This window comes from Athalia rosae, chromosome 7 (assembly GCF_917208135.1).
Source record: "Athalia rosae chromosome 7, iyAthRosa1.1, whole genome shotgun sequence".
Lineage (NCBI taxonomy): Eukaryota > Metazoa > Arthropoda > Insecta > Hymenoptera > Athaliidae > Athalia > Athalia rosae.
In genome coordinates this window covers 8,989,936-9,003,735 of record NC_064032.1, presented here as the reverse complement: position 1 = coordinate 9,003,735, position 13,800 = coordinate 8,989,936, and the positions used below count along the sequence as shown (strand labels likewise).

Below are 13,800 nucleotides of genomic sequence, written 5' to 3'. Positions count from 1 at the left end.
TAGAAGTACGTAATCGACAAAAATGTACAGATGCTGCCATAAGAAAGTATTTCGTACAAAAGTGCACGAAATAAAAAGATAACATCTGATTGACATTACTTTACGTAAAATATCGTCAAAAACCCAAATTTCTTTAAAATATGTGATTTGGATTTTTTCTCCATTTTATACGCCCATCTGGCAGACAGCCATAGGGTAAGCTAAGTGGTGCCACAAACTTCTTGTTGCAATGGGACAAACAGAAAGCATCACATTAAAATAATTCGATTTATGAGTTATTTCGAATTGACTCTTCATTCAAAGCAATTCAAAAATTGAGAACATTAATTAATGTTGTGGCATTCCGGGCAACAAACGTCTTGGTTAAACTAAATGAATCAGATTTCTTGATCAAGGGTACTTAGCATTATAACTTATTCGGATATTGTGTTAATTCAACACGGCCTGAAAGTTGCAAGTTACCCTGATTTTGTTCCATACGCCTATCTCATGTTTTAATCAACAAAATATTAGGTGAATGTGACAGAATTACCCACGAAATTATATCTTTTGACCGAACTCAACTTTGAGGATGCATATTATTATTTATTTAGTTCAAGCTACAGAAATTTTAGTTCTGTATGAGCTGGTTGCTTGGACAAAGTTATTTAGTTCATTGAGTCATGCTTACATTCTTAATCCAACTATAGCAATTCTTCAATCAAAAACCGAGAGGTTGATCCAAGCAATTTAAAATATAACTAAATATATTGCAGAATTCAACCGATGTAGTTCCCTGATGCTACTATTTAACGTGATTCAACTAACAGAATATGACATGATTACCACAAAATCACCCAAGCAAATACTTGACTAGATTGGACTAAATACAAAGTAACGTTGACAAATTATTAGTTCATGTGATAAGTGTTGTGGTTGTATACACCGAATCTATCAACAAAATTATTTGTTTGAAAGAAGCCAACCAAATTTTTTAATCCAACTAATTCTCACTTCATGTGAATATCAGTTATTTGATGCAACAAATTTGACGTTGACTAAATATATATGCTGGATTCAACAAATCCTTTTTCTCGGTGTAGTAATGACGTCGCACAATTCTACTACCACGGGTGACAACATGCGGGAGATTCGGAAGTGGCCATGGAATTTGGGTGCTAATTTGGCTGCAACGTTTTGCGTAGCGGAAGACAATACGCGGTGACGTTTAAGTACTAAATCACCCACAGCGAAAGTTGCCGGTCGGTGGTGACGATCGTACGCCTTTCCCAGGTTGTCGTTCAGTTATCCGTGTAACAGCTGCAGTCGTTCCATTCGGTCTGCCCATGCTTTCGGTACCGCGGGTTCGATAGTCAGACGATCTGACGGTTTACGCCGTAGGGAATTAATTGGTTGCGGTACGCGTCCTAGATTTAGGAAGGCGGGACTGGTGTCAATCGAGGAATGATAGGCGGTATCATAAGCAAAGCGAAAATCGTTCTGGTGTGCATCCCATTCACGGTGATCTTTTTCTAAAAAAGAGACAAGCATGGTCCTAAGAACTCGGTTAACGCGCTCGACCGGATTGGCCTTATAACGATTCCCTTTTATCCTTTTATTTCCAGACAATTCTCATCCGTTCATCCATACATATATATAATAATTATCAGTAAGCGCTGTGAGTGATGCCATGGTAGGGGAAATTAAATCGACTGAAGCGTTCGCAGTGGTTACTTTCGGTATTACGGGGGACTATTATTACTAAAATTGTACGCAAGTATACGTGAGAGTATTCATTTTGTTTTAATTCAAATCAATTGAAAGAAAATGAGACACCAAAGTTGTTGTGTCGTAAATTGTAAAAATACCAGCAGAAAAAGGAAGTGCAAGTTTTATAAATTTCCGACTGCTCAATGGAAAAAAAATCAACGGAATCAGTGGATAGCTGCAGTTAAAAGGCTGAAGTAAGTACTACCATAACCTTAATTTTATCAATAACAATAATTCGGAAAATTTAAATGAAAATTAAGTTTGCCGACATCCTAAAATTTTTATAATTATTTTTATTGAAAAAATCATTACAAAAAACAAAAAAAAAAATTAATTTGTGAAAAACTTGATAAATTCTAAGTAAAATTAAAAAAATTTTTTTTTAGTTCTAATTTTATTGAACAAAAAAAAAAATTAAAAAATTAACGCCAGCTAACTTGAGTATTATAGAATTGAAAACTTTTTCAAAATTTTTAAGTTTAGTAAAAGTTTATAATTTTGTTATGATTCTGTGATGAAAAAAATTCAATTTACAGTAAATGCTTAAATGTAAATTAACAAAAAAAAAAATGAACATACTGTTACGTCCCACGGGACTCCTAAATTCAAAATTTTCAATATCCCCTAGGTTTTAACTAAACAAAGGTCCCAGAGATGACCATTTGAACCTGAGATCTTGCAGATATGGAATCTGGAGAGTCGGTCGTAAAACCCTAGAATAGTCTAAACAAATCCCTGGTCCGCACGCACATTTTCAGGCCAAGACCCTTTTCTTCATATTGTAAACCACTCCGAGTTCGAAATATTCCATTAGCTTCATATATTGCTTCAATTATTAAGAACCAATTTTTAACATTTACTAATGAACAATTTTGAACCGTCTCCGCGTTAATAAAACATTATCACACACTCGTTACACTTGTTAAATTAAAAGAATTCAGTCAAATTTCAATCTTATAATACAAAATCCGTGAAAAACATGATAGAACCTTCGTTCAAAAACAGAAATCAATGATTCAAATTCACTAAGAATTTTCCATTCTGGAGTTGGTAAAAATCCAGTTTGTTCATTAAATAATAGTAAACTTTCAAAAACCGAACAATTTCCCGAGGATAGTAATAAAACTCAAGTGTTTGTACCCCAGAAAACTACCCCAGCATAACCAGGCCCAAGTGGGAGAAAAACTCAACCAATGGGATATTTTACACATTTTGAACAAAATAGATAAACACACACGATTGGAAGAACCCCCAAAAGAAAATTCCAACCAATTGTAGAAATTTACAAAACACCGCCCTCAAAATCTTGGTATAAAAACTGGAACTCAACTAAAAAAATCTCACTAGAGTTCATAGTTCACAGTTCAGTTACACAGTTCAGTTCAGTTACATAGTTCAGTTATAGTCACACAGTTCCAGTCTCAGTACCAGTCTCAGTTCCAGTCTCAGTAATACAGTTGCAGTCACAGACTAAAAAGTATCAGACAAAACTCACTCACTTAACTCATCCACCAAAAACTTAACTTCAGTCCAGTTTTCTAAAAGTTGAATCGGAAGTCCACCAGTGCAGTTCGCACCATCTTCTCCAATTCCAAATCAATTCGAGCAAGGTGTTATTCTCATACATTCTCCACTCTTTCCAAAATTCTTACTTCCCCAATTCATTCCACTCCCGATTCTAACTTGAGTTTTTTTTTGATCAACTGTTAGTTAGTATTTTTATGTTATAAATTTTGTATTTTATATTTTATTCGGGAAATATAACTACGTATTCATTCAAAATTCACCCTTGTTTCCAATAATTAATTCTTCAATTTTACCAATTTCAAATTTATTCAAAAGGAAAAGTCTGTGTCAAAACGAACTCGCTTTAACCGGCTGATGTTCGTTTTCCTCTAGATTTTCCTTATGAATCAGGCGGCTATTGAGAAACTCGCTTAACCCGGCTGTAGTTATCTCAAGAACCAAGTGATTCTTACGAGTAAATTCGATTTTTATATAAAATACCAGTAGAGTTTAAACCTAATTTTCCCGATTATAAGCAAGTCAATAAATCAGATCCGAGGAGACAAGCATATAAAACCAAATCCCTCTTCGAGTAAAACATCATCCTCAAATTTCCCGTGTTATTATTAACCACCGCTATTTCCAACTTTGCACTGGTCTCGAGTCCCAGGTGAAAAGTGCTAGCACTTGGACCCAAAAAATCGAGACACACACTCTCCTGTTCACGTAAGATCCATCCCAAACAAAACTAAACCGATCGGACGTAACAATACTATTCTAACATTTTGTAAGCACGTGATTTTTTAGCGCTGATGGATCACAGTGGGTTCCCAAGCCATGTGATTGTATTTGTAGTGATCATTTTATTGGAGGTAAGAAATCAGAAGAGGAGCTAAGTCCTAGCTACATTCCAACTATATTTCCTTCAATTTACAAGTGCTCAAAAGTAAATGAATCCTCTGCGTTAAACAGGTAAAAATTATTTGGTAAACTTGATTAATTTGAACGACTTAGCAATGATAATTTTATATTTTCAGATATAAGCGCGTAATGAATCGGCGTATGAAAGCACAATTACCTTCAACATCAAATGCTGAGTCCAATGTTATAGAATCGGTAGAAGTGATGACTGAAAATCCTCCAGTAGTGTCTTCAAAAGTAGACCAAGGGTGTCAAATTGATTTTTATTCGAACTCTGATATCAATTCTCAAATATTTACTTGCAATCGTTATGTCATAGACGATTTATGTCATGCTGAAACTCAGACAGAAATTGTTGAAGATACTAGGTCGATAAAAATTCATATTGGTAATAAAAAATTTGTAGATAAAGAATGTGGTACTCCTAAAAAAACCTTTGTTGATAAAGAAAGTCAAGCAAACAGTAAACATTTGAATGGATTCACATCGGTGACAAAGGATCAAGAAATCATTGATCTGGCAGGGGTATCATTTGAAAATTTTGATTTCTTGTTGACAAGAATGTCTACGCGAAAAAAGTACATTGTATCGAAAGAAGATCGACTATTGATTTTTTTAATGAAAATGAAAACTGGATTGACATTTTCAGCACTTGGTGTACTGTTTGGTGTTCACAGAACAACAATTTCTACAATTTTTTATGAAACTTTGCAACTACTAGCTAGTGCAACCAGAAATTTAGTATTTTGGCCAGATATTGACGCTGTACAAGAAACTATGCCTGACTGCTTTCTACCTGATTACAATAACACCAGAGTTATAATTGATTGTACAGAATTTCGAATTGATATTCCTAAAAGTGTCGACAATCGTTTTTTTACATACTCCCAATACAAAAAAAACTTCACGGCTAAAGTTCTTATTGGAATAACTTCTGGAGGTTTTATTTTCTTAAGATCTGACGTAGCTGGAGGACGGAAATCGGATTCTCAACTTACAATAGAGTCTAGGCTGTTAGATCTATGAGAAGATGGTGACATTGTTTCGGCTGACAAAGGTTTTCCAGAAATAAAAACAGTGATTGACGCAAGCGGTAAAAAAGTACAAATGGTTATGCCGCCTTTTCTTGAGAAAAAAAAATGAATTTTCAACCATAGAAACTCAACAAACATACAGTGTAGCAAGAGTTAGGATTCACGTTGAAAGAATCATGCAACGATTACGGACTTATCAAATATTGCATAAAATTCCTCAGCACTTGTTTCATTGCATAGGCGATATTGTGCACATTTGTTGTGTTTTGGTAAATTTACAGCCTCCAATTATTTCTGATAAAGAAGATGCTGAAAATGAGAGATAAAAAATATCTTATTACTCATAAAAACTGTATTTATTTTATGGATTTTGATGACATACAAAATGAAATTTCCAAGATATTGTAAATAAATTGTAAAATTAATGAATAAATAGTTTAAATTCTTGAAATAAACAATAAAATTCTTTAAAACTTTTATATTAGTAAGGAATATTAAATTAAAATGAAAATTAAAACTCTTTTAAATTGGTATTTTTATAACGAATAACAACACTCTTTACTTAACTTAATAAATATTAAATTTTAAGTAACGAAAAAATATCTTTACTTAACTTTCTAATAATTGACTTGTTGGTAACAATGACAATATTCCTTATTCTTATGTAGTTATATATTATAAAAAATAAGTTATTATTATTTAAAAATATTCTCAATATCACTTTCAGTAAAGCTTCGTTTCTCCATTGTAATATCATTTTCCTCATTACTATCTAAGTTATCAGTATTATCACAATTGTTATGATTATTTTCTTTATCATTGTCTTCAATAGTTAAGGTCGCGTATAAAGCAGGTGAATAATGTTCAAAATAGAATTTTTCGCTTTTTAAAATCACAGTTTTTGAAAAATCTTCGTCTCTATGAACTTCAATCAAAAAACTGCCATCTTCAACGTGTGAATAGACAAAGAAATCACAAACGCTCATTCCACTGACATACATTTGAACTTGAACTTGTGTATAATAAAGATTAGTCTTCTTCAGTTGTAACTTATTATCAATAAGTTGTAAATACTTAACATTACTTGAGTTATCAACGGTATTAATTATTGGTTTCTTCTCGCAGGAACTTGGACATTTGGATTCTACAATTTTTGAAATAGAGCCATCATCAGTGACAACGCCATCCAGGCTTGCACGAAGCCAAGGCTGAAATTTGCTGACCAACACTCCAACACGTTTAACAATACAATTTGTCAATTCTTGGTATTTATCTTTGGCATGAGTTTCCATTTTTAAACCGTATCTGGTTGAAGCACTGTCAATTTTACTAGGGTTGAACATATCTGAAACTAAAGCTTCAACTGGTTTTCTACTCAATACTTTAATATTATGAACATTAGAACTTGCGGAAATTCTTAACCGTCGAGCTTTAAACCAATTATTACTGGAAGACTGTGTAACTGTTTGACAAGACAAATTGACGATTTCCTGTTCTGATAATTGCACATTTTTTAGGTAAAACTCTCGTATTTTACTATCCATTTCATATTCACTTTTATAAATAAATTGGAAAATTAATAAATTTTCAATACACACAGCGCATTCTTCTTTCTCCAAATTTAATTCGACTTGCGCTAATAACGAATTCATAACATTTCTCACTGTGTGTTTATTGTTTTCATTCATTTGTGCTTGCATTATTAGTTTTAAGGGTGAATCATTTTTCAATTCAGTGATTGAAACTTTTTGAGGATCATGCAATTGGGTATATTTGTGTGGTATCATATTTTTAAAATACTCTCCTTTGGAATATTTATTTTTTGTGAATTGATGTACACTCGGCTTGCCCCACTGCTGCTCATGACTGGTTTTTGAAGCGCTTTCCTCATTGTTAATAAGATAAATTAACGCCGCGACGTGCTTGCACTTTTGACTCTGATTATATACACAATTACATTGTACATCCGTCACATGGCGTTTAGAATTTATCTAAAAAAAAAATAATAGGAAAAATCTGTTAATTACAATACTCTAATAATTTTTACCACGACGAAATAAATGATCAAATTTCAAATTACGTTCAATGAAGTGATGTAATGTGTACTGTGGACCGAGGCTTGTCGAATAATTCGAGATTTTATTAAATAGCTATCATTATTCCGTCTGTGTTCTTCGACATCTCTTACATGTTCTGCAAGAGCAAGATTTTTGCCCTCGTTCACTGTTGCTGGTTGAAATTCAATTTGATGAGTGACACACTGAAATCCGGTCTTTATAATAATATTCAGGGCTTTTTTGTTACTAAAAAAAAAAAAAATTACATTAATTAAATATATTAATATATTCCATTGATATAACTATTTAATTATTTTTTTTTCATTTTAATTTTTTATAAGTATCATTTTTTGACTTTGATATAAATATCAAATAACTGAACCTAAATGTTTACTGCATTCTTTATTATTTTTTATCATTATACTTACTTGTTGTTAATTCGTTTAATTAAAAAACAAAACTGCAATCATTACAAAAGTCTCACATATTTTTTATAACTTTTTCTTTTTACTATTATTTATAATATTTATTTATTTTTATTTTTCTTGCTATTGCCATACGTATAAAAACATTTTATGACAGCCCCCTGTAGTTCATATTTTGTCTGGCGCTGCAGTCGCACTCATAGCGAAAAGATTATCTATCTAACATCACCTGTTTAGTCACTAGATTAAAAATGTATATATCGAATGGTCAAAATTTAAATTATTCTCTGGGGGATGTTATTTCTTGTTAGATTCCTTTTGTTACCTTCTAGTCTTGTTTTTACTTTTCTTGCTTAATCGCTTTCTCCAGCAAAATACGAGGAGCTCAAACCAGATGACCAAAGAAACGACGTCCTTGGTGGTTTGTAGTTTGGATCTTAAAGTTTCTACCTTCAGTAGCAAGTAGTAGAAATTTCCATTTCAGGCACGTAGACCGAATTCGAATGGAGACTCCGGCATTAACACTCGTAACATAAGGCGATGAGGTTAGTGTCTTCTTTCAATTTTATTATTTAGTTATAGTATTTGAAATATTGTCCGTTTTATATTTATTGTTTTAAGGTTGATTTGTATGTATTAATTGCATTTATCTTTTGCAGATTACAGGATTGGACTGGATTGAAATCGTGCACGTGTTCACAAGTGTTTTAAAATGAATCAGAGAATTGTCTACTTCGTCCTCTCTGCTCAACCTTCTTCCCCAGAGTGTCCTTCTTCTCCTCTTTCTACGTAGGTCCGGTGTGGTCAGTCAAATTAGCTCTAAACTATGTTTTCGTTTTTGTCTTTGGTGGTCGTCTCCATTTAAGTGTGGTATTTTCGAAATTTCGTCACATTTACTCCCCTTTTTCCATGAATTTGATTGAAGTTTGTAAAAAAACACAAAAAACTCATTTCCCTAATGACATTGTTGAAATAGTTTTACCTCACTCATAACCCATACTTCTACAATCATTTTGTTCACATTATTAAAAATAAAAGAATAAACACAAACAACACAAAGAAAGAGAAAAAAACGATGATGGTGGAACAAAAATAACAAAAGTTGGAAAATAATGATTCCACAATAACTAACAATCGAACTTATCAACTGTATACATAGTCAATAGTGAATTCGAGACGAGTGGTTATGGAGTTGGTATGCAGACATGACTGGTCGGTTGCTGGCTGGATTAGTGGTAACGTCGGAGATTTGCACGATTATAGGTGCCTTCAATGTTCGATTCGTCATATGCTTCACTCAGAACAAATGCATTTTTACCAATAATTTTAACAATTTTATATGGACCTTTAAATAAATAAAAAAACTTCTGAGTTACTTCTTCTATCGCGCTGGATTGCATTGGAACCCTGATTAATACGAAATCATCTTTCCGGAATTGTACCTTTGATTTTTCCTTTTGATATTTGCGACGCTTATGGAAACTTCGAAGAAGTTTTTCTTTCGCTATTTCGATTCGTAATTCTTTGTTGGTTGATTCAGATTCGGAAAACTTAATTATTTTTTGTATTTTGTCCATAAGGTTTTCATTCGAATGGAGCTGATGTGGAGTAAACCCTGTACTTTGATGTACGGTGATATTCAATATTTGTTGAATTTGTGGTATAATTTTGGCCCATTTAGTGTGTAGTTCAAAAGAATAAACACGAAAGAATTTTATAAGTCATATGTTTCCAATAAAAATATTGTTTCAAATAGCGCACTGTTCCATAAACTCCTACATGACCCAATTGACTATGTATACAGTTGATAAGTTCGATTGTTAGTTATTGTGGAATCATTATTTTCCAACTTTTGTTATTTTTGTTGCGAGTAAACAACACGTTGTTGTAGACGTTATAGTTGCAATTTGCATTGTCAGAAATTGTTGTGTCAAATTTGGTATTTAAGTCAGAATCTTTTTGCTGTAAGACCCCCATGTCTTTGAAATAGATTGGCAATCCAGAATTGAATATTGTTTGAGATAATGAATTTATATGATTATTAGATGTTGAAATTTTATTCGATGTTAAAGCAAAGATTATTAGTGAATGCAATGTTTCATCATGAAATTGACTATCTGGATTACGACTGAAAAAATCAGCGACAATATTGTCTTGTCCTCTGCAATGAGTTACTATAAAATTGTATTGTTGTAATAATAGATTCCATCGAATAAGCCGAGCATTATAAAACGTAGTACTTTTCAAAAATGTTAAAGCTTTATGATCTGTTATTATTTCAAATTTCTGCTCAACCAAATAACAGCAAAATTTTGTTACAGAGTATATGATTGCCAAAAGTTCTTTTTCTGTAGTGTGATAATCATTTTTTAATGCTATAACGGGAACATTATGTTTTCCTTCCCAATTCCATATTGATTTATCTTTCAATAAATCTCTCAAAGGTTCGATATAAGTAGCATATCTGAATGCAAATTGTCGGTAATAATTACACATTCCAAAGAATTGCTGTAATTGCTTTCTACTCTTTGGTGCAACAAATTCTCGGATCACTCTAAGTTTATCTGGATTTGGACATACACCGTTTGTTGATAAAATGAATCCTAAAAATGGTATTGATTGTTTGAAGAAAAGTGACTTGCTCAGTTTCAATGTAAAATTATTCTGTTCAAGACGTTGAAATACTAGATGCAGATGTTCTAAATGTTGATTGAAATTACTTGATGCAATCAAAAGATCGTCGACATACGATGTTAAAAAATGTGAGAAATCGTTTTTAAACGCCATGTTCAGAGTTCGTATGAAACCGCTTCCAGCGGTTTTCAACCCGAAAGGTATTCTACAAAATTGATGAAGGGTAGATCCGTGTAAAAATGCAGTGTAAGGTCTTGATTCTATTTCGAGTGGAATTTGCCAATAACCATGTGTTAAATCAACGCTTGTAAAATACTCGATTCCATGATAATTTTGCAATATTTCATTAATCAATGGTGGTGATTCATTATCTGACTCAATTATTTCATTCAAATAGCGTACTCTACCATCTTGTTTCTTCACAATTCTTAATGGGTTACAAAATGGGCTTATCGAACGTTCTATTATACCAGCTCTTAGCAGTTCTCGTATCTCTACGTTTACTGCATCTTTGAGTGCAATTGGTACCGGATATGATCGCCGAATGAATGACCTATCGCTTATTAGCTTTAACTTGTGTTTTTAGATACTAGTGCATCCTGGTTTTTCTGAAAATAACGCCCTATGTTGTTCAAGCAATTTGACCATAGCATTCCTCTGATCATCATTTATCATCGTAAGTTGAGACGCGATCACCCGCAAATCTCTATAAAAATTATGATCTTCTTGACTATTTGAAAATTCAACTTCATCTATTTTTCCTAAAACTCCGTTGTTGTGAATAAGTTTTGACGTGGATAAATCCCCTAATTTGTTGGTACTACGGGAATTATTACTTTCATTAGATTCAAATAGACAATCGTTGGTCAACACGACGATATCGACCATAAGATGGAAGTTTGCATGGTTATTTCGGAAAAGAGAATCGTGAAGCGAAATGGTGTTTGAACCTAAATTATCAACGTACGAAGATAATTATGCGATAGTACAGCAACTTCCATACCGAGTCAAAGATATATTAGCCGCAATCGATTTCTTAAATACACAAGTGATTTTACAAGCATTAGCTAATTTATATACGTCGTACGAGGAGAAAGAAAATATAAACAAGAACAAACCAGGTAACTCTTCTGACTACAATCGAAATAATATTAATAGGCAAATGCAAAGTATGAATATGCATCAACCACGACCACGTTATCATAATAATCGAACGAAAGACCAGAATCAAAGTAATACTTCAGTAAATTTTACAATGCCAAATATCAATTTTTCACCTCCTACAATAACAAATTCAAATAGTCATCATTTAAACTAGATTTGAGTGCGATGAAAAAAGGTTCCACATCGTACCATAATAATTATTATAATTTGGTTTAGGATCTTACTGGTAACATAGTCAAAGAAACTGATAACGAAGATAATGATCAATGTTCAATGTATCTGCATTTGTTTATAACAATCGGAGGGATTGCTGTAAAAGTCTTAGTAGATTCTGGTAGCCAACTTGTATCTCGAAAAGTTTATATAAACAATTATCTCTCAATGTAGCGTTAACTGAATTGCCTGTTTCAAATGTAAAAATGATACCTGCGTTTGGTAAGTCGAGTGTTAATGTCAATAAACAAATTTTGATAGATATGTTCATAAATAACGTACGAATGACATATGCTTTTTTAGTTGTACCTAGGTTAATTTCGTCTGTGATATTGGGGGATGACTGGTTGACTGTGAATCGCGTTATGTTAAATCATAATCAAGGAACAATTGTGATTATTGGTATTCTCTTTGGTTCTGACTTCATCTCGTACAGTCGTGAATCTTTAGAGAAATTGAAATCTTCATGCACTGAAAACATACAATATATTCAAAATATCAATTGTTTGAATAATTCTTCGAATGTCGTAAATAATAATAATAATCTTGAAAATAATAATAACATTGAAATTGATGTAAACATGCCTAGTACAGAGGATGTTTATGATAATAATATTAAAATTGTAGGGAGCATGCCTAATATAGAGGATGCTATCCAGCATGATAATTTGATTGTGTCTTATAATATGTCTATGCAAAATCATAATCTATGTAATTTCGTTGATAATTCTGTGAAAAATATTTACGCCAATACTGATTCGCTATTAATGTCATTGTCAAAAGGGAGTCTAGTTCTTGTTTATATTTTCTTTCTCCTCGTACGACGTATCTAAATTAGCTAATGCTTGTAAAATCACTTGTGTATCTGAGAAATCGATTGCGGCTAATATATCTTTGACTCGGTATGGAAGTTGCTGTACTATCGCATAATTATCTTCGTACGTTGATAATTTAGGTTCAAACACCATTTCGCTTTACGATTCTCTTTTCCGAAATAACCATGCAAACTTCCTTCTTATGGTCGATACCGTCGTGTTGACCAACGATTTTTCAACTTAACTTGATATTGTCCTGAATAAAATTTCGCTTTGAACAATCTTTCAAAATTTTTCTAAGTGTCACATCTATCTTTGTTAATATTGAACCGAATGTTTGCTCTACCGTTTAATATATTTTCAATAATCCACATGCGTTGCGCACCAGAAACATTAGATAAAGTAAAATAATTTCGAAGCTTTGACAAAAACTCTAATGGATTTTGTTCATCGTCATCATCACCGAATTCAGGTCCTTTTATGTCTCATCGCATGTATTGAAAATGATTAATCAATCCACCCACCAACTGACCCGTTATATCTACCTGTTGACCAGCTGATGTTCCTCTACGTAATTCATTCAATTCTCGGGTCTGTGCCTCTTTTTCCTTTTGCATGAGATGTAGCTGTTTTTCTAAATCATGACGAGATAACATCTCATCCTTTTCTCTTTGCAGTTCCTCTCTTCCTCTTGCCAACCTTTCCTGATCAGCTCATAACTTTTTTATTTGTTCCTCCATTTTCGTCAACAGATCTTTGTTCGTTTTGACCTTCTTTACAACAGGTGATGACGAACTGTCTTCACATAGCCTCACAGACGACTCAGCTTTCGACCTTGTTATAATGGGACTATGATTAACTTTACCCATAAACACAATTTATAACGAACACAAACATTTACTATTTCATACGACTAACCTAACCTACTTCGGTCATCTAAAAAACCACGCTTTTGACCTTTCGGTGGTCATAACTGTCGTTGCGGTTTTTTCTCGATATTCAAAAATGATCCAGCAGACGCAGAATTTTCCAAGCTTTCGAACCTCCTCTGAATTTCTGCTTGATAATTTTTTTCTTCGTAGTTATCAACCTCTGAACCGAGGGTTCTAACCCAAACGGCCTTGATCGAATACTACCTGAGTATTTTATCCTACTTCCTTGATGGACGTTATGACATGTTGCGATCATTGATGATCCTGCCAAAATCAAATAATACTGTTGTTACACGCATGGATCATGAGTAGATACAAGAAGTAATAACACAATTAGCTATGCTGTGTAT

The 13,800-nt window shown here is 32.9% G+C and overlaps 1 protein-coding gene across 1 annotated transcript; it reads left to right on the top strand.

Moving 5' to 3' along the window:
* The first annotated feature begins 1,084 nt into the window (after positions 1–1,084).
* On the top strand, positions 1,085–5,202 carry LOC112694884. The gene is made up of 3 exons (XM_048659006.1): positions 1,085–1,200; positions 4,063–4,227; positions 4,293–5,202. The coding sequence occupies exons 1-3, from the start codon at positions 1,085–1,087 to the stop codon at positions 5,200–5,202; spliced, it is 1,191 nt and encodes a 396-aa protein (XP_048514963.1).
* Positions 5,203–13,800: the final 8,598 nt, after the last annotated feature.